Source organism: Lycium barbarum, chromosome 7 (genome assembly GCF_019175385.1).
Source record: "Lycium barbarum isolate Lr01 chromosome 7, ASM1917538v2, whole genome shotgun sequence".
Taxonomy (NCBI): domain Eukaryota; kingdom Viridiplantae; phylum Streptophyta; class Magnoliopsida; order Solanales; family Solanaceae; genus Lycium; species Lycium barbarum.
In genome coordinates this window covers 8,943,937-8,965,804 of record NC_083343.1, presented here as the reverse complement: position 1 = coordinate 8,965,804, position 21,868 = coordinate 8,943,937, and the positions used below count along the sequence as shown (strand labels likewise).

General features: G+C 36.4%; 1 protein-coding gene across 1 annotated transcript; it reads right to left on the bottom strand.

Annotated features, from left to right (window-relative positions):
- Positions 1–15,497: 15,497 nt before the first annotated feature.
- Positions 15,498–21,017, bottom strand: LOC132603079 (uncharacterized). The gene is made up of 2 exons (XM_060315961.1): positions 20,313–21,017; positions 15,498–16,616 (listed from the first exon to the last, which is right to left on the bottom strand). The coding sequence occupies exons 1-2, from the start codon at positions 20,905–20,907 to the stop codon at positions 15,835–15,837; spliced, it is 1,377 nt and encodes a 458-aa protein (XP_060171944.1). The 5' UTR covers positions 20,908–21,017; the 3' UTR covers positions 15,498–15,834.
- Between the last annotated feature and the right edge of the window lie 851 nt (positions 21,018–21,868).

Genomic DNA, 21,868 nt, shown 5'->3' with positions numbered 1-21,868 from the left:
CCTTTAATTAATCAGTGAACTGCTTATAGTTAATATATTAACGATTTCCAAGCTAACAGTAAGAAAAGAGATTAAACAAGTGCAGCAGTCGTGGATTTATTTAAGAAGATGGAGCCTTGTAAACAAAGCATGCAAGCAAGTTTGGCAGTATGTGAGTGTGTTGGATTCAAATCATAGTAAAGGAACAGTGTTGTATGCATTTATCTCCATTTACCCAAGTCTACAGAACATACCAAGAGACAGAGAATGATGCAAAGAGAGAAGAAAGAAAGGTCTATAGGATTTTGATGCAAATGAAAAGGGCAGTATTATAGAATGATGCATAATTGTTTCCTGACAGGTCGCATATGTCACGAAGGTGTGACAAACATAGCATCCAAGAAAACAAAGCACGGAGCGACAAGATTAGAATTAACAGGAAATGGTCCGAACAATATGAAGCAAGAAGAGATAAGTTGTGACCTAAGGGAACCAGATTTCAGATCTGGGGACAGTGTAATGCAAGCGGTGCGAGATCAACATTTTGGGTCATGATAAACATTTCATTCACAACTATAAAGAAGGCATAAATGGACAATAATTCACAAGCATATTTTAGGCTAAGGTGACATTTGGACATGGGAATGCGAAGGCAAGCATGAGGCAGTGACAAACATAGTAAGTGGAGATGTCCGGTATCCCTTTCAGCAAACAGAAACAGTATCCAGGGAGTACTAACTTATTTAAACAGATAAGTGATCTCAGAAGACATTAAAAACTAAATTAACAGTAGGTCACACAAGATTGTAAGCTCACGGGAACACTAACAACAACCTGACCACATTCATAAGTATAGCCTAATAGTCCCCCCGACACACGATGCTAAAACAAAAACCATAGTAGGATCGTGCGATCAAATCAATTAATCTAAATGAGCCCTATACTACTCAACATATAAAGACCAAAACACAGACAAGAGGAAGCACTAGAATGACCAGCAGGAGTCAAATTTTTACAAGACCAGACCATCATTTATGCATTTTAAAAGTTGTTTGAGTCAACTAGAACCTTTATCGTCATGAAGAACGCAATACTCTGAGCAACAAAGGCAGGGAAGTACAACGATAGACTAACACAAGACTACACTGTTCAGAACTTAGATCAAAACAAAAATTAACAGCCCAACAACATCAATCGACCCTTAGACTTAAGACATACTGATCGAAACAAACAAGACAAAGCACTTATAATAGCTCATACAAGTTAAGCTATCCGACTCAAATCCGCGCCCTAACGTAATAAAAACTACGGATTACTCTAAGCACCGAATGAAATGTACTAAAACTTGAATGAAACAAGAAAAGCTAACAAACAGACTAATCCATAAATCAAACAAGAAAACTAATAAAAGCAATAAAATGATAAGGAAATACCTTTCCTAGGTGCAGTGAACTGAGTGCGGAGGTCTCGAATCTACTCTCGTATTGACGGATTCGAAACTTGAGTCAAGAATTAAAGTGGATCTGTCGTAGTTAAAATTCTTTTGCCGAGTAGCGACGAAAGTTAGTCGAATCGGAAAACCTTAACTTTTCGACACCAAACTCATGTTTCAACAAAAAATGTTTTTCTCATTTAAAAAAAAGTTCCAGACCAGATTAAAAAGAAACTAAAGACTTTATGACAGGAAATACTCGGTATCACCAATTATCCCTCCAATCCGTGTTCTCTCCTTTTTTTGGCTGATGACTTAAGATGATATTTATAGGTGAAAATTAACACTCTAGGGTTTCGTTTGGGCGGGAATTGAAATCAAATTCGTTCCAAAATCAGAACGTTGAGGTTGATTCATGTGACTTGCTTCGGATTTATGCCCGAAGTGGACCGATTTTTCTGGTCTTTGTGAATCGATTGTGTTTTGAAGCGAAAATGGGAGGACTTTTCTCTGTCAACGACAGAGCAAGCATATTCAAAGCAGATATAGGGACGTCTTTTGTATGGAAATGGAAAGGCAAAGATCTGCCATTGCTAAAGAGGTATGGAGCTTTTCACTAAAATGGAAGGGAGAGAAAGAGAGTGGGGAGAGAGAAGACGAAAAGGAGGGCAGAGGGTATTGCACGAAAATGGGCCTGTTTGACTCTACCATGGTTGAAAGGGGGCGGTGCAGTGGTCAAAAAATGGAAGGGAAAGAGATGAGAGAGAGAGGAGCGGAGAGGGAGGAGAGAAGGAGACAGTGCGGCTGGTTGAAGGAGGACTGATTAGTTCATTAGGTTTTAGGAAAATAAAAGATTGGGCCAATCGGGTCGGGTAAATTGGGTAGTGGGCTGCTGATGAAATGTTTCATTTGGGCCATGATTTGGGCTCAATTTGACGAATTGGGTTGCAAATCATGGATCTTTTCCTCCTTCCTTTTAATTATTCTCGGGCTTCTAATTTAATAACTAGTAACTAGTACAAATTCAATTAGTAATTAATATGTAGAAAATAAAGGACTTGGTAAAGCATAATTAATTTAACGAGTACAAAAATCCGAAAATAAAATGATGACGAACCATTTTGAAATTTTGTTATAAAGTAATGCTAGCAATAGTGAAAATGAAAATAACGATATTAATAGTGAAAAATGTTTAGCTCGCCAATGAATTTAGAAGCTCCAGGAAATAAATTGGAATAAATGAGGGACGAAATTGGGTGTCAACACATGTGCACCAATTTTTTTTGGTTATGAGGGTTTAAATTCATATAGTAAGCTATGGGAGGATAGGAGAGCAAGTAAATTAAGGGAATTAAGTTTTTGGAATTTTGGCGAAAATATGAGGGGCAATTTTGGCCAAATTTGAGCAAAAATATCTTTTAGTATATGCGGAGTTTTGAAGCAAAGCAAAAGCCGAAATTGAATTTCATGAAGTCTAGTTTCCAACGCAACAAACCGTTTGTCGATACGACATCAGAGTAGAGAATTATGGACATTACAAGTTAGGCGGGCAGAGCATGGGACTACACTGCGTGAACGCACAGTGTCGCGCGCTGCTACAGTGCTATAGTGCTACAGTGCCAACCGACTTTAATCCATTATATAAGGGATAAACTCCATCTCTTTCTAAATAATAAACTTCCCAAATACTCTAGAAATATCAGCCAACATAGGAGAGCTTGTATACACCACAAAGTGAGGATTTTACATAATTTTCAAGTGACGGAGTATTAATCAAGGTCCGAGTAACGTATAGTCGCGATTATAATTTTGTTTTGTGTTGGAGTTGACTTAGATTCAAGTAAACATTGAATATTTTGCTATTCTAGCAAAAGTAAGGTATGAATCTCATTTTATTTATATTGATTCAGGAATATTTACGAGTTATAATTATTGCATTGGTATTGTTGGCGTATGGATTGAGGTTTGAAGAAAGTTTTGGATGAAATTGTGCATATTTATCTTGTAGAATCTTGATGATATTGTTGTTGATGTTGGTATGGTTGTTGTTGTTGTTGGTTGTTGGTCTTGTGATTTCGGGCTAGGCATATATACAGGGGAAATGCTGCCCGAATTTCGGCAGATTCTAAATGGATTCGAATTAAAGGCTTAAGACGAACATGTGAGGATGAGTCTAATAATAGTGTCAATTGTTTTATATGTAGATTATGGGATTGCGAACTATATTAAGTAAATTTCAAGACATGAAGTAAGTTTGAAAGTCGAGAAATAAGCCTCCATGTATGTTAAGGCTAGTCCCTTTCTTTCTAAAGGCATGATCCTTTTGTTATAAACCTTTGTGTCATACCCATAATATCCTTGGTTCCACAAATGCTAGAAGTCCACGAATCTCATGATCCTTATGATGTTATTGAGCTTCTAAAGGCATGATTCTTTTCCTACCAACTCATGCATGAATTCCATAAAAATCCTCATTTCCAAGAATGTTAGAGATTCATGACTCTTAAAGTTTTTATAATGCTAAAGATGAATAATTTTTTTATGATAACCATGACGATGATTATGAGGGATTTATTTATCAAAGCTCCAAGGCATACGGATTTCATGTTATTATGAGATGATTTTATTCATAGAGCTTTCCAAGTACATGAGCTTTATATTATTATGAGATGATTGAGCTTATTTTACAATTTATTAATTTCCTTTATTGTTGGTAATCTCACCTTATGACCCTTGTTCCTTCAAGGTAGGATAAACGATGATGATTGATCCATAATGCAATCGGAGGCTACCGACCTTACGTCACTCCTATATAGTTGTGGCTTTATATTGGGCTCTCATGCATGCTTTATATATATATATATATATATATATATATATATATATGTATGTATTTTCTCACACCGCGCCTCGCTATAGTCGGTCGGGCATATCACGTGGATGTGCACACCACTACAGTGGGCATGTTATGATATCGCCCCGGACGCGGGCTAATGATGATAACACCGAGCCTTAATGGCCGGGCATGATACTATATATATACATAACACCGAGCCTTAATGGCCGGGCACGGTACTATATGTATGTATAATAATGTTTTTTTAAAAAGTTAAGCATGCATGATATCCGCCTCCATAGGCATACAGACATATAGGTTATCTCTCATTGATTTTATATTACTTTTCCTATTTTGTTTTATTGCTATTAATTTTTTACATACTCATTACATTATTCGTACTGACATCCTTTTGTTTGGGACGTTGCGTTCATGCCCGCAGGTTCAAGTAGTCAAGCGAGCAGCCCAGCGCAGTAGGATCTTCTTTAAGCTGCACTTAGTGCGCTCCTCTTGACCCGGAGCCGCAGTCTCTTGGTATCATATTTTGATTTGTACATATGAGTATGACGAGGCCTTGTCCCGTCCTTCCTACAGTTTATATTTTCATAGAGGTCTGTAGACATTTGTACGTAGTTAGCAAGTTATGTAGCCTTGTCGGCTCTATGATATTCGTGATGTTGTAGCGACCTTGTTGGTTCGCATATGCACATATATATTGGATTACCGGATATTTTTATGTTGGGCCCTTTCTGCGTACAGGTATTCTCTGAGTTATGGTATCTAATGTTCAAGGTAACTGTTAAGTCAAGTGGTTCCCGGCCTATGGGTCGGAACCCGTCATGCCCCTCGTTGGGGTGTGACAAATTAGTATCAGAGCAGTTCTGTCCTAGGGTTGTCTACAGATCGTGTCCAGTAGAGTCTTGTTTATGGGTGTGAAGCGCGCCACACTTATAAACAGGAGGCTGCGGGGCATTTAGGAATGATCAACCTTTCTTCTCATCTTAGATCATGCGATAGAGCCAAAGTCTAGGAAAGATCATTTCTGACTCTCTTTTGTGCAGATTGATTCATATTAAGAGGATGATTTCAGATGATGGGGGTGCAAGGAAGGCCCCCTCGGGGCAGAATAGGAGGAGCCTTAGTTATTCTATGGAGACTGATCCTTCCGAGGACATTGAGACGACTCCCCCAGAGTCTGTGACCCCTGTAGAGGAGGATCCATCAGAGGACAGTTATGAGACGGACCCGTCTGAGGGTTCGTACGAGACCCCAGTGGAGCAAGAGGCTCCTGAGGTTGTACCAGATTTGGCTCCTCCAGTTTCTCTTGTGATGGAGCATTTTGTTAGAGCAGCTACTAGCGTGAGCGTTACAGTGTGCCCTAGTCCTCTGTCTTGGACTTCGGTCAATCAGGAAGGGCCAGAGCATTCATATCCTATGGACTATGATGGAGAAGACGAGGAGGAGCAGATTAGTAGATGGCGAGAGGATGACGAAGGGGATGTTTCACTACACAGTTCCCCAGACCGGGATCAGGACAGACCGACTACAGGTACATGGGTCCTTTTATTAACACTTCTTATGTTATGTGTGATTATTATGGGATATTACCTAATTGTTGGTAAATGAAAATTTTGAAGAAGTGGATCACCAAAGTAATTATGGATAATTGTGACTAAGACATTTTGTTATCGCTAAAAACCCTGGAAGTAGGGATGAAAAAGCAGTCACGTGTGTTGATTTATGGCTGCGGCAATTTTTTGGACGATGGGAAATTTCAGAGGTTATGATAGTATTTACCCAATCACGGAAGTTAAGGACTTTTCCAATCGAGGGAAAATGTATTATAGTATTATAGAGTTTTATTTGAGTTTCTTTTAGAACTTCAAATAGATGTTCAAGGATAAGTGACGAAGACCCGACTGTAATAAAAAGGGTGGATGAGATTCCTTTAAGGAAAGAGGTGGAACATTGGGATACGTGCAATGCGCATCTGATGCATAGAGAATTCCACTCAGCAAATTTGGAGCAACTGAGTTGATTATCCACGATAACACTATCGCATTACACGTATCCCAATGTTCATGAAACGCCTCTTCAAATTGTTCCTTCTTGCAAGTACCGAATACAAACCCTAATTTTCTCTTCGCTTGTAGTGCTAGCCGCATCGATCTCCTCCACAATTCGTAGTTCTCAGATCCCGTCAATTTCACCGGAATCAACACAAAACCAAGAATATCTGATGCACTCTCATACAATGTATGAGTATGATCAATTTTTGTCTCCATCGCCATTGTTGCAGTTTGTGTTTCTCCATTATCGACCGCCATTGATGCAATTTGAGTTCACACAGTTCAATTCACTAAAGAAGCTTCTTGATTTTCTCCTAATTCTCCCTAATCGCTACAGTGCTCTAATACCATGTTAAATCCTCACCATGAATGTGTGTGATTGTAGAAATGTAGGAGATAAAGGAGTAAATAGAAGGCGTCTTTCTTCAATTAACGAATTAGTTTGTATTTGTACAAGTATATATACACATGAAGCCTCTAACCGACTATCAACTAAGGGTCTGTTTGGAAAGCCACCTGGTAATTGGAATTGGTGTAATTACTATCCTAGTAATTACACAGCCTAGTAATTACACAGTATTGTAATTCAAGTGACCTGTTTGTTTGTCATAATATAATTACATTGTAATTACAAGCGTGTTGTTTGGTTGTACAAGTGTAATTACACCGTTAGTTTAATTTAAAAAATAAAACTTAATTATAAAAAATTTAAAATTAATAGTTAAAAAATATGTGCCTTTATAAATGATATTAAATTAGCTATTTAAGAACACATTGTTTCTTGAAAATATGTTAATTAATAATTATATATTTGTAACTAATATTGTAAAAAATAGTTGATATATAATTTCAAATTAATAATATTTTAATTTTAATTGATTATAAAACATAAAACATACTTTTTTGTGAGAACATCATGGGATTGGATGTTTGACAAAAAAAGAATATTTATAAATATAATGCCACAACATTATTCAAATGTTTAACAAAAATTCTATCAATTGTAAGTGAAAAATAAACAGCAAGCAATGTGAAATAACAAGTCAATAGTACTAAAGCAAATAAATTAAAGTCGAAAATATAACCTAAATTCAAAATCCAAAAGAAAAAAATTTAACATAATACTCTTATGTCAAATTCCAGCATTACACAAGTAAGTTCCAACATAACATAAGTAAATACTCCTATAATTCAAAAGAAAGGGAAAATATAAGTCTATAACCACATTCACAACGAAATTCTACTTTAATAACGTTACTCATTAAATGTCAAGTTTGTTAATGACTCGTTCTTTTTAATATTAAAAGATGTAGTTTCAAAAATTAGAATAATAACACGGTTATGCTAAATGAATAAAATAAAAAATACGAGCAATTATATGGAACCACAAGAAGTAAAGGTTCAGAATGAAAAGAAAGGAAATGAAATATAAATAATATAAAAAGAAAAATATATTTTAAAAAATAAAAATAATTAAAAAGTAAAAATAAAAATAAATTAATTAATAGAAATTAAAATAAATTAGAAAAGCAAAGAAATTAAAATAAAATAAAAAATAAATTTAAAAAGAAAAGAAATTAAAATAAAATAAAATAAAAAAGAAATAAATTAAAAAGTAACTCTGTAATTACAGGATGTAACCCCCCCCCCCCCCCCCCCGAGAATTGGAGAGTGTAATTACACCCAATTCTCACCTAAATGTGTAATTACCTGGTCAAATAAACAGGTCAAACTGTGTAATTACACTCAATTCTAGTTACCTGGGTGGCTTTCCAAACAGGCCCTAAATCATTTTACCACTAACTAACTAATTACAGTTGTCCAGTCATGTGAGCATCACGTGATCCCTTTAATACCAACCAACAACGACAAGGAGTGATCGCTACGTTGTGCACACGTTCAACTACGAGTAGGATGTCTAGGTTCTCCTTCTGCTTCATAAACCAACAACTCACTTCGGAAGAGCTGAATGACCCTCTCATGAAAAGGGGTTATTCGTGATATCGTGGGGTTTTGGGTTTCTTGTCATGGTCTCATACTGATAAACGTAGACGAGCATATTTATTTGTGGAATCCTGCCACCTGATTTTGCACCAAAGTGCTTGAGCTTGACCGCTTGGACGGTGATGGCTATTATACACGTGGGGGACTTTGTTTCGACTCCTCTAAGAACGTATACAAGTCAGTGTTGATTATGCAGCATCAGACCCCAAGTTATGGTGGTGAATTTGTTATAATCGCTAGTCTTGAAGAGAAACGATGGTGGCACCTCGAATTCCCTAATGATATCTCCTCAATGAGTTCTGGGATTACAGTGCATGAACGTCTTCACCATAGGGTAGGGTCGAAAAACCTAACTTTCCACAATACGAGTGTGGGTCGGATCGTTTAGGTGCTCGTAACAAAGTAATTTATTTTGATAGTATCTCGGAAAAGTTCCACATGTTTCCAGTACCTGAGCCTAAGTCTGATCAAGAAGATATTGTTATAGTTGGTTTAGGAGTTTTATATGAATATCTTTGTATGATGACTTTTTTGGAAGATGATAAGGGCGTTGAGATATTGGTCATGAAGGAGTATGGAGTAAAAGAATCATGGACATCCTTATTTTTCATAAGAAATTTAGAAATAAGTCCTTATGGATTTGCAGCGCGCTTTTCCATGACAGAGACGGGAGAAGTAGCTTTGATAATACACAACCGACATGGCTGGAAAGTTGTTATGTACAATCCTAAGAACGATAATATGCAAGACATTTTTGTCGACAAAAAAACACATTTATCTATATCTATCATTACCGGTATGGGAAGTTTGATCTCGCCAAAGGGAAATTATTGGTATGAGAAGAAACACAAACAAGAATTTTTGACCAAAATAAGCCATTATTTCAGCTAATTCACCAAAATAATACGTTTTTTTTTATTTACAGAATTAGAATAAACGTATTCCGCAGTAACGTATTAGGCATTATTTTATTCAAAAAATCTAACGGGCAAAAAAGTTAATGGTTAACGGTGTTAAAGGGTAATTCGTTATTGTGAGTAACGTTTTATGTCTAATACGTAACTGACAGTAACGTTTCTACAGAATCTCAGGCACAGGCAATCCTTGTACGAAATCTGACATTGATTGATCATAAAGTGGTAACTCAGAGTTACAACTTCAGGCTAAAACGTTACTTTCAAGTTACGACTTCAGGCTAAACGTAACTGACAATAACGTTTCTACAGAATTCAGGCACAGGCAATTGAATCTTGCAAAGAATCCTGCAAATTGGGAATCCTTTTGATTGATTTACCTATAAAATGTCACCAACGGTTTTTTGGTAAATATGTTGTTCCCCTTTTTTGTTAAAAAAATTCAATACTTTGCACATGTTTTTTCACTTTTTTAACATTCTTTCACTCTTTGATATACATCAAGGAATTTTGGAAGTATTTGGGGATAATTGGAACTAGGAGATGTTTTTCCTCGGTACTATTGTAGATGAGATGGATAAAGCAAGCGTTGTTTAGTCGGGGAAAACATGGCTTTAGGATATGTACTTTCTTAATGGGATTCTAACAAGCATCCTTGTTGCTAAAAAAAATACCCCTTCTGTGAACCAATTTTTTCTGCTTAGCAATCTTGACGCTCATAATTGCTAATAAACGTTTGTCTGAACTTGTAAGCATGCATTACGAAAGAATCAAGGATGTCTGGTAAACACCAGTGACATAGGAAATAAAACACTACACTTAAAAGTTGTATGTTTGGCTAAGGCTTTTATAAGGACCGATCGACTTAGAATTTCTTTTGTTTTAGTACTTATTCGTGTTTCTTTTTAACACTGCAACATGTTAACATTTTCCTAGGTCCATGGAATTTGAGACCAGGAAATCAGCTTGCTATGCCTCTTTATTTGATAATACAATAAATGCAATTCTGTATACATGCATGGATAAGGCTCTACTCTAAGTTCTTTTCCACCAATTAATTGGGATACGGTAAGTTGTGAATACTTGTAGCTTTATTGATCAGTTCGGCATTGATGGTTGTCAATATGAGCGTGCTATTATTTGGGGTTAATTTGTTTATTTTTCTGAAAATATTCAGTTGTGTATAGGTACTTTCTTTATGTGCAAAATGCTGAATTTTTTTAACAAAAAAGGGGAAGAACATATTCACCAAAAAACTTTCGATAACGTTTTATAAGTAAATCAATCAGAAGGATTCCCAATTTGCAGGATTCTTTGTAGGATTCGATTGCCCGTGCCTGAATTCTGTAGAGAAACGTTACTGTCAGTTATGTATTAGACCTAAAATGTTACTCACAGTAACGAATTACCCTTTAACACCATTAACCATTAACTTTTTTGCCCGTTGAATTTTTTGAATAAAATAATTCCTGATACGTTACTGGGAAATACATTTATTCTAATTTTGTAAATATTCAAACATATTATTTTGATGAATTGGCTGAAATAATGAATGACTTGGTCAAAATTCCAATTTGGAAAAACGGTTCCCTGGAAGTGTTTGTTAAAAAATCTGTAGCACATATGGTTTTTGTTCTTATGGATTAATGTTTAAATTCTGTCTTATCCTCCTTTTTCTAAGCATAACAGGTTGTTTAATTTGGATAGTTGTTACTTATTACCTATTGTGTTGTATCCTATCGTTACTGTAAATACAATATTTGTTTTTGTTTTGATTATATTGATACAATGTGTTTTGATTATATTGCCATTTTAAATTTTATTATATCGTATTGTTAAATTCAGTATTACGTAACAATGAAAAGTACCGTTTTATTCTATGTAACAATCAATTTGATGCTGTCTCGTTACCTTATATTTTTCGCTTGATTACTATTTTATACTAATATTTTACCTTTTATCCTACCTCTTTGTATAACTACTCTACTTGTACCCTTTTTTTTATAACTACTCTACTTGAGCCTCCTAAGGAAAGCAAAGCAGGCTACACGTTATGCAGTTCGAATAATCTGAATAATAGAATCTTTGACAGCAGTTAACAAGCTCTTTCCCACTTCACCTGAGAGCGTATCATACAATAATATGATAGGTCCCTGCACATATATTTGAAGAGCCAAAACAGAAAAACAATGTTACGTTCAACTAAAACGATAGATGTAATCCCTTAGAAAAAGTTCAAAAACACCTAAGTCGTAAAGCAACTAAGCAACTAAGAACGGACCGACTTATATAAGGTCCAAATGCCAAAATAGACCTCAGTCATATTTGGTTTTGGAAAAAAGTCACCAATTTCCTTTCTAGGCCAATATATGCTTACAACACCGTTCTCAATGTCCTTATCAAGTCCGCTCTCCAATGGTTCAGCAATCTACAATCAATATAAGAGCAAGTCGGGAAGCAATTTTCTCAGTTTCCACATATCAAAAAGTTAACCGATTTTCTCACCATCAGAAGCGTATCTAGAATTATAGGTACGGATTCAATTGGACCCATAATATTTGACGCGGAACATAAATTATGTATAAAAATTATTTAAATTGTAATATATTGTAAATATGAACCCATAACTTTAGAAATATAATGGATTCAATACTATGAATCTTAAAATTGAACTCATAGAATTTAAATCCTGAATTCACATCTGCTCACCATGGTGATTTTATTTCTCTTGTTTGGTGTTTCAGCAATACATTACATCAAAGACGAATCCAGTACATATTGCACACACAAGAAAAAAGTGCCTCAACATCAGTAACTTTTGATAAACGAGTCCTTAGTGCCAATAAATTTTCCCATTTGTCCTGAAGCGAGCAGAGAACGGACAAAGGTGAATTCATGAAGTGAGAGTTATAAAAGCACCTCCGGTGGTCCTTTATTATGTATTCTAGATACAATTCATCAGTAGCTAATATTGTGTGTTCACCGGACACTTCAGCCTTTGTGATTGCAAGAGGATAAGCCTAGCTGTTTTCCCAAGCCCAACCACCATTTGAGGAAACTGCCCAGGATTCAAAGGCGAAGTTGATGTTTAAATTATGGAAAGAGAATTGAACTGCAGAGGCCGAAATATGTTCAGGTTTTAGCACCTGAAAAATATAGTTCGGGTGGGTAACTTAAAACAAGGCATAAGTTAAGTATGAAAATAATAAACGTGATAGTTTGGGGGGGGTTTAGCACCCGAAAGTGATAGTTCAGAAGGGGAACGCAAACTAGGCATAGTTTAAGTATGAAACTAATAAAAATGTGATAGTTTAGGGCGATTTTGATCCATTATCTCTAAATAATATATAAAATACATATCATTATTTGCATGCATATGAACATCAAAATTGTACACTGTTATCATCTACAAGTAATAAATTATCAAGAGACCCAGTGGCGGAGCCAGAAATTTGGCGAAGGGTGTGCAAATTTTCTTCTCACTTGTGTTAAGGGTGTGCAAAATTAAATATATACTCATAGTAGCTAACATTTAACCTATATACACTGCGTAATTTTCCGACGAAGGGTGTGCACCTGACCACCCTTGGCCGAAGGTGGCTTCGCCCATGAAGAGACCCAGTGGCGGAGCCAGGAATTTAGCGAAGGGTGTGCAAATTTTCTTCTCACTTTGTGTTAAGGGAGTGCAAAATTAAATATATATTCATAGTAGCTAACATTTAACTTATGTACACCGCGTAATTTTCCGACGAAAGGTGTGCACCTGACCACCCTTGGCCGAAGGTGGCTCCGCACATGAAGAGACCTATTATCCCAAGGGAGGTACTAGAGTTGTAACAAAAATATTTGATCAATATACCTCTGAAATGACTTCTGACCAAATATAGTCGGAATAACAGTAGATGATGCACCTATGGAGTAGTGGCTACAGCTACATATCTCTGTCACTGACCCCAGCAGTTAACTGGTGTTAGCTAATTGAGATTCTATACTGACAATTGTTTAGTGATCTTGATGCCTTAACCTTTAACCATTATGAAAAAACCTAACGTTAAGATACTCAAGTCCCTTAGGCCCGTTGGAAGATCAATAAACTAAATTTCACAAGAATTTTAGCCATTTGTTGCTAGATCAATCAGAAACTGTACTTTTGGGTCTCTAGAGCCTTCTTCCTTATTGATTCCTTGCAAATCATTGAAATGACGGGGTTCCCTAACTTTATCAGTACCAATTAAATGGATCACCAGTTGAAGGCAATCCTTTGGATGCTATGGGGAGCTGCACACAAATTTTGTAGGGCTGGCTAAATGATTTTTCAGACTAGTCACTAGTAGACACTCTCATCAATTATGTTATGGACTAATATTCTGCTCGTGTTCTCCATTTCTTTTGTTATTTTTTCTAAGGTAATATTTTCATTAAAAAAGAGTAAAATGAAGTACCAAGATGTTACAGGATACAAAGGTCTGACTACCACCACTGACACGACAAAACTACAAATCTCCTGTTTCTTCTAGAAAGGTCATATATTTCTCCATATTTTCCATAACACTGCTTTTACACCAGAAATACAAATTCAAGCGACAACTATTTTTTATCCCGCATATATGTTGCCTTTTCCCTCAAAGCCGACCTTATTCCTCTCCAACCAAATTGTCCATAAAATGCAAAGAGGAATTGTTCTCCATATTGCTTGTTTACTTATTGCCAAGCAGTGGCGAAGCCAGAATTTTCACTAAGTGAGTTCAAAATATGAAAAAGTAAACATCTACTATATATACATAAAAAATAATTTAAACCAGGCATAAATAGTGTAATTTTTTGCCGAAGAGGGTTCGGATGAACCCCTTGGCCCTTCATGCCTCCGGCCCAGATGCCAAGTCTCCGGCAAGCTCCCAATATTGGGAGGCATTACCCATTTGATACCATATATAGAGCCCGTTTGGATTGGCTTATAAGTTGCTGAAAACAACTTATAAGTTGCTGAAAACAACTTATAAGTTGTTTTCAGTTTTTTTGAGTGTTTGGCTGGCCAGCTTAAAGTCATTTTGTGCTTAAAATAAGCCAAAAAAATAATTGGGCCCGTTTGGCTTAACTTATCCAAAACAGCTTATAAGCCAAATAAAATAAGTTGGGCTACCCCAACTTTTTTTTTTTTTTTTTTTGGCTTATAAGCTCTTTACAGCTTATAAGCTGCTTTTTTTAAGGCCATCCAAACAGGCTCATATTCAAGAACAGCTCCCAGCATTGTCTTGCCATCTTGCAACAAGGTGAAGCAATTATCGGAAGGGTATCTATCAATTTGCATATGTACGACTTCGTCATATTACTCTCCTCTTTTTGGTTTACATATATGTCACATACACCTTAGTCATTGTCCAAAAGCATTAACATCCAACGGAAAGTCACAATTAGCTCACACAGTGATCAGACATCATCGATGACATTAAATAAACGAACAATAGTATAACACAAGTAAATAGGTGGATCCTTTGGATGCTATTGGGAGCTACACACGAATTTTGTAGGGCTGGCGAAATGATTTTTCAGACTAGTCACTACTATACACTCATCAACTATGTTATCGACTTAGATTCTGCTCGTGTTCTCCATTTCTTCTGTCTTTTTCATCAGCAACAAGGTGAAGTATCTGACGGGTATCTAGAATATGCATATATACGACTTAGTCATATTACTCTCCTCTTTTTTGGTTTACATATGTCACATACACCTTAGTCATTGTCGAAATGCATTAACATCCAACGGAAAGTCACAATTCGCTCACAGAGTGATCTGACATCATCAATGACGACATTAAAGAAACGATTAATAGTACAAACACAAAAAACGGATGACAGAAGACAGACTTACACAGTGGTCTCCTGCCCACCTCCTAGTGTACCAGTACTCACAAAGAAGCCTGCAGGCACTCCAGCAAGTTTCTGTTCTCTTCACAATTTTCAAGTCGAAAAATGCCATCATTTGAGCTGCCATACATCCATATCTTGTAGGAAATCCAATTAAGAATCCATCAGCCTCAACCAGCGCATACACAGATATCACTGGAATCTCACCATATTTTTGTGGGACCTTCTCTTGAAAATAAGATAACTGGAATCTCATCATCAACAATCAAGCGTCGGCTTAACCAAATGCAAGTAAAGCAATTGTTTTGAGCCCCAAACGGCTAATATTACATTGCTCAATCACAACGAAAATGCTTGGTCAAGCCAATTTCAGTGACAAATTGAAAGAATGAAAACTAGGAAAACTAAAAAATATAATCACCTCTGAAGCAAATTGTATTGAGTTAACAAAATCATGTTACAGGATACTTTCATCTATTCCTCAATCACAAAGTTCACTTCACAGGAGAATTACTAAACACAAGAGATGTTAACAAGCTAAACATCAAAGAAAATAATTGAAAGATACATTTTACAGTGAAAATGAAAGGCTTGATTCTCTCTTCCTTCTTCTTCTCTTAATGAAACAACAACAGCACAACTACAACATACACAGTGTGGTCCCACAAGTGGGGTCTGGGGAGTGTGGGATCTACAGACCCTCGGAAAAACTTCTTTCAGAATTTACCTTTCTCTACCTTAGAGGAGTATCTTCAGAAAGGACCTCCGATAAGTCAACAAGCACGTCATCGTCGTCATCATCATCATCATCATCATTGTAAATCCTTGGAGCAGTTCGTCCACCCCGACCTTTCGTCTCACCAGCATTATGCAAATTTCCATGAGTACTCACATTACTTTGTACCCCAGCAGGACAAGTAAACATGGGAGAAAATGGAGACCAGCTAGACACATTATTTCTACTTCTCTCAAAATGCTCCGCGGAAAATCCTAGAGGCATAAATCCCCAGCAACAGAAATAAGCTTCTTTCCCATCAATAATTGGCGGTGGACTTGCAACCTTTACACCTTGAAAAGCCTTCTTACAATTTTGACACCGAAATGTACAGTCAATATAATCCAAAGGGTACTCAAGCATAACATAACAATAAGGACATGCAGTCCAAAAACTAGGTATCCTCCTATCTGGTGCATCTACTTTATTACCTTCTTTCTCCTTCACATTACTCGCATTTTTACTAGTACTAGCAGGTCTAGTTTCATTGTTCCCCATCACATTCTCATTTCTTACTGGGGGCTGATTATTCCTACTTTGCTCTACCGAAACCTCAGGTTCTCGCCCTCGTGTCGAGCTCAACCCGATACCAAATGGCGGGTTTTCTCTATTTAAGCTTCTCTCAGATGTTACCGGCTGTGGTTGATTTAAATTCAAGAATGTCGCGGGTTGTTCATTTAAGTTTGAAAATGAAACAGAGCTTACTGGTTGTTGTTGCTGCTGCTGTCCTTGCTCTGTACCTGAATAAAAGTGGCAAGATTAGCCCATAAAATCATAATATGCCCAACCCGCTCATGTTTGAGCTCGTTAATGACCCGCCCATTTCAGCCCATCAAAATTTGAGCTGATATTTAGCCAAATTGATACATGAGAAATCTTGTCAAAATATTTTCAAAAGGACATTATATATATATATATAGCCATAATAAAAAGAAAAATTTATTAAGCACTAAAAGATTACTCCCTCCATCCCAATTTAAGTGTATTAGTTTGACTGATCACCAAATTTAAGCAATAAAAAGAGTTTTTTGAATTCTGTTTTCTAAATTAAAGATGCGTGTAATGTCTTAAAATGTCTCAGTATCCCATTTTGTTTGAGTGCTTTAAGAGATTCTCTGAAGTATCAGGGCTCATTGCTAAACCAAGCAAGAGCTCCATTTATTTTGGAAGAGTTTCACAGAACAACCAGGCCCAGATTTTGCAGATCTTGGGATTTACTAAGGGACAATTGCCTTTTAAGTACCTAGGGGTCCCTCTTAGCACCAAAAAGGCAAAAGGCTATTCATTATACAATGTCAACCTCTGTTAGATAAAATGATGGGCAGGATTACTTCACAGATAGCTAGGCTACTATCCTATGCAGGCAGAGTCCAACTAATTAGAAGTCTTCTACTCTCTATCCAGAACTACTGGTCCCAAATCTTTGTTCTTCCTAAGAAGGTGATTTCTATGATCATCTCCATATGCAGAAGATATTTATGGACTGGCAAAGGTGATGTTAGCAAAAAGGCCCTTATTGCATGGGACCAGTTGTGCCAGCCAAATACTGCTGGAGGGTTGAACATTGTTGCTATTGAGACATGGAACAAAGCAGCCATTGCAAAGCTGTTATGGTGTTTAAGTCACAAGAAAGATAAATTGTGGGTAAGATGGGTTCACAGCTTCTTTATAAGAATGCCCTGATCCGGAAGGTGGAACCTAAACAGGCATCTTGGGTATTGCAGAAAATTCTGAAAGGGAAGAAGTACTTTGTCTCTGCAGGGTATGATTATGATCAGTATCTTTCTATGCACTGTTTTTCCATTCAGAAGATGTACAGGGAATTATAAGGGTCCTTTCCTAGAGTCCCTTGGGAAGGATAGTATGCAATAACTATGGAGCTCCTAAATGGCTATTCATATTTACACTTGCTGCTTTGGAAAGAATGAATCCACGAGACAATATTGCTAGATGGGGAATTGATACTACCTTAGTGTGTCCTTTGTGTTCTAATGGACTGGAGAATATCAGTCATCTATATTTTGAATGCACTTACCCTGCATGTGTTTGGAAAATGGTGTTGGCATGGCAAGGTATAAGTAGACAACCAGGAGGATGGCAACGTGAATTGGCTTGGATAGCTTCAATGCCAGGGAAATCACCTACTGCTCTAATCTTCAGAATGGTGACTGCTGGATGCATATACCATATTTGGAAGGAGAGGAATCTCCGAGTGTTTCAAGGAAAGACGAGAGATGCAACCATCCTAATCAAGCTAATCATTCTGGAGGTTTGTCAAAGAGGAAATCTGAATGCAAATGTTGAAAGAAGACTGAGATCTCTGAACTACTATCCGGTGTAATATCTACTAGTAGGGATATTGTCACTTGTGGTTAAGGTTGAGTTAGTTTGCTGGTGACTGTGGCTGGTTGTAGATTCAGTCTTTTTTTTTTTTTTTTCTGTGCTGTAATGTTCACTGGTAATAAATAAAATGTTTATTTACCCCAAAAAAAAAAAGTCTTAAAATGTCCTTTTGAATCTTTTGGTTTTTAACTTGTTAGGTAGGATGTATGAATTGTCAACTTACTAAATATAGAAAAAGACACTCTTTTTAAGACAAACCAAAAAAGGGAAGTACACAAGAGACACTTAAATTGGGATGTAAGGAGTATAAAAGAACAAGGGATAATTTCAATAATATACAATCCAACATAAAATATTACATCTACATAGCCAACTTGTTTTTTGTAACAATGTTATATACACGATATACAACATTATAAACTTACTGTAGACAATGTATCAACCTTGTATAAAAGTGTATAATAATGTATAAGAGGGTCATTTCGGTTAATATTACAAATATGAGCCATTTCGGGTGGATATTTTTCTCCAAATAGACATAGAGTGTTATTTTCCCAAAAAATAAATAAAACAATTAAAACTTAATAAGAATTGGAAATTGGGTTTTGACCGGCTTTTTAGCCCATTTCAGCCTAAGTAACTTATAGGCGGGTCAATTACCCGGCATTTTAACCCGCCCAAATTCAACCCAACCCGCCCATTTGCCTTAAAAATAAATTTACATTTAATTTACCCGCATTTTGAACCGCCTAAATTCAACCCAACCCGCCCATTTGGCTTAAAAACAAATTTACATTTAATTTACCCGCATTTTGACCCACCCAAATTCAACCCAACCCGCCCATTTGCCTCCAAAATAAATTTACATTTAATTTACCCGCAATTTGACCCGCCCAAATTCAACCCAACACGCCCATTTTCCTTAAAAATAAATTTACATTTAATTTACCAACAATTTGACCCGCCCAAATTCAACCCAACCCGCCCATTTGCCTTCAAAAATAAATTTACATTTAATTTACCCACAATTTGACCCGCACAAATTAAACCCAACCCGCCCATTTGCCTTCAAAAATAAATTTACTTTTAATTTGCCCTCATTTTGAACCGTCCAAATTCAACCCAACCCGCCCATTTGCCTTCAAAAATAAATTTACATTTAATTTACCCACAATTTGACCCGCACAAATTAAACCCAACCCGCCCATTTGCCTTCAAAAATAAATTTACTTTTAATTTGCCCTCATTTTGAACCGTCCAAATTCAACCCAACCCGCCCATTTGCCTTCAAAAATAAATTTACATTTAATTTACCCACAATTTGACCCGCACAAATTAAACCCAACCCGCCCATTTGCCTTCAAAAATAAATTTACTTTTAATTTGCCCTCATTTTGAACCGTCCAAATTCAACCCAACCCGCCCATTTGCCTTCAAAAATAAATTTACTTTTAATTTGCCCTCATTTTGAACCGTCCAAATTCAACCCAACCTGCCCATTTTCCTTAAAAATAAATTTACATTTAATTTACCCGCAATTTGACCCGCCCATTTGCCTTCAAAAATAAATTTACTTTTAATTTTCCATATTTTGACCTGCCCAAATTCAACCCAACCCGCCCATTTGCCTTAAAAACAAATTTACATTTAATTTACCAACAATTTGACCCACACAAATTAAACCCAACCCGCCCATTTGCCTTCAAAAATAAATTTACTTTTAATTTTCCATATTTTGACCTGCCCAAATTCAACCCAACCCGCCCATTTGCCTTAAAAATAAATTTACATTTAATTTACCCGCATTTTGACCCGCCCAAATTCAACCCAACCCGCCCATTTGGGCTTCAAAAATAAATTTACGTTTAATTTACCCGCAATTTGAACCACCCAATTTCAACTCAACCCGCCCATTTACCTTAAAAATAAATTTACATTTAATTTACCCGCATTTTGACCCGCCCAAATTCAACCCAACCCGCCCATTTGGGCTTCAAAAATAAATTTACGTTTAATTTACCCGCAATTTGAACCACCCAACTTCAACTCAACCCGCCCATTTACCTTAAAAATAAATTTTACATTTAATTTACCTGAGCTTGGCATAGTCATAGTTTCTTGAAATGTGACCGGCATGCTCGAAATTCCACCTTGTGGATCTCTACTAGACATATTAACAAACACTTGATCTGCATTCGAACTTTGTATTCCTTCAAACCCACCAAAACTAACCGGATTAAGATTAACAAAAAAACCCAATTCTTTATCATACATACTCTTCCTTAAAGGATCCGAAAGCACTTCAAAAGCATCAACAACAAGTCCAAAAGCTTCATTCGAATACGGAAAATGATTATTTGTTGGATTTAAAAGAAGAGCAAATCTACGATACTGATCAGCTATAAACTCAAAATTTTGAGTTTGATTATGTGGGATTTGGAGAATTGAGTAGTAATCAAAGTGATGATTATTAATTCTTTTATCACCAGCTGTTAAGGTATCGATTATGCTTAAGATTTGGGAAATTGGGCTTGATAATGTCGGGTCGGATTCACGGGCCCGGGTTGCGAATGATTTGGATCCGACTAAATCACGATTTGTTAAGAGTTTCTCGGCGATTGTTAGCCAACGTACTGCTTCGGATCTGTTTGTTGGTGGGCCGTTATTGATGAAGAATGGATGTTCCATTTTTTTAGGGTTTTGGAGACGAAAAGGAAAGTGAAAGTATACTTTAGATTAAATGAGAAAGGAGTGAGTCAGTGTGTAAAATGAGGGAGACAGGTGACAAAATGGTCCATTATTGCTAGTTATATGTTTAAAATAAGTGTAAAATGACTTAAGTATTAGGGGACTGTTATGAAATATATTATGGATGTCCAATACACAAATATAATGCTTCTTCTCCACCATCTTAATGGTTCCTCCATTTTCCTCCACCATGTTAATGGTTCATCCATTTTCTCATATATTGAATACATATGTAGCACTATAAATAGAGGCATAAGTTTTCATATGAAATACACTTGTAACACATTTTGGAAGAATAGTAAAAATCTCTCCTCTTTTGTCGTTCTATTTCTATGGTTTTCATCCTTTAATATTGTAACTCTTTTAGCTTCATTTTATAACACGTTATCAGCACGAGACTCTGCCGTTCCGAGCAAATACTTTAAAGCCTCGAAGGTATTGATATTCTATCTTTCTTTACTAATGGCAAGTCTTACCAAACGTGAATTTGTAGCTTTAGATATATCCGGCAATACCTATATGTCTTGGATTCTTGACGCCGAAATTCACCTTAATGCGATGGGTCTGGCAGACACCATCAAAGATAAAAATGAGGCATCAAACCAAGACTGTGCCAAGGCTATGATATTCCTCCGCCATCACCTTGATGAGAACTTGAAAATGGAATATCTCATTGTCAAAGATCCTCTTACTCTGTGGAATAATTTAAAAGATAGATATGACCACCTGAAGATGGTCATACTTCCACAAGCACGTTTTGATTGACTCCATTTAAGGCTACAAGATTTTAAATCTATTAAGGCATATAATTCCGCCATGATTAAAATTATTTCTCAGTTGAAATTATGTGGTGAAAACATTACTGATCATGATATGCTGGAGAAAACATTCTCCATTTTTC

Coding starts and splice junctions, on each gene's coding strand:
- LOC132603079 (XM_060315961.1), bottom strand. CDS start 20,907: ATGGAACATCCATTCTTCATCAATAACGGCCCACCAACAAACAGATCC. Junction 16,617..20,312: donor TATGACTATGCCAAGCTCAG/GTAAATTAAATG, acceptor ACTTTTATTCAG/GTACAGAGCAAGGACAGCAG.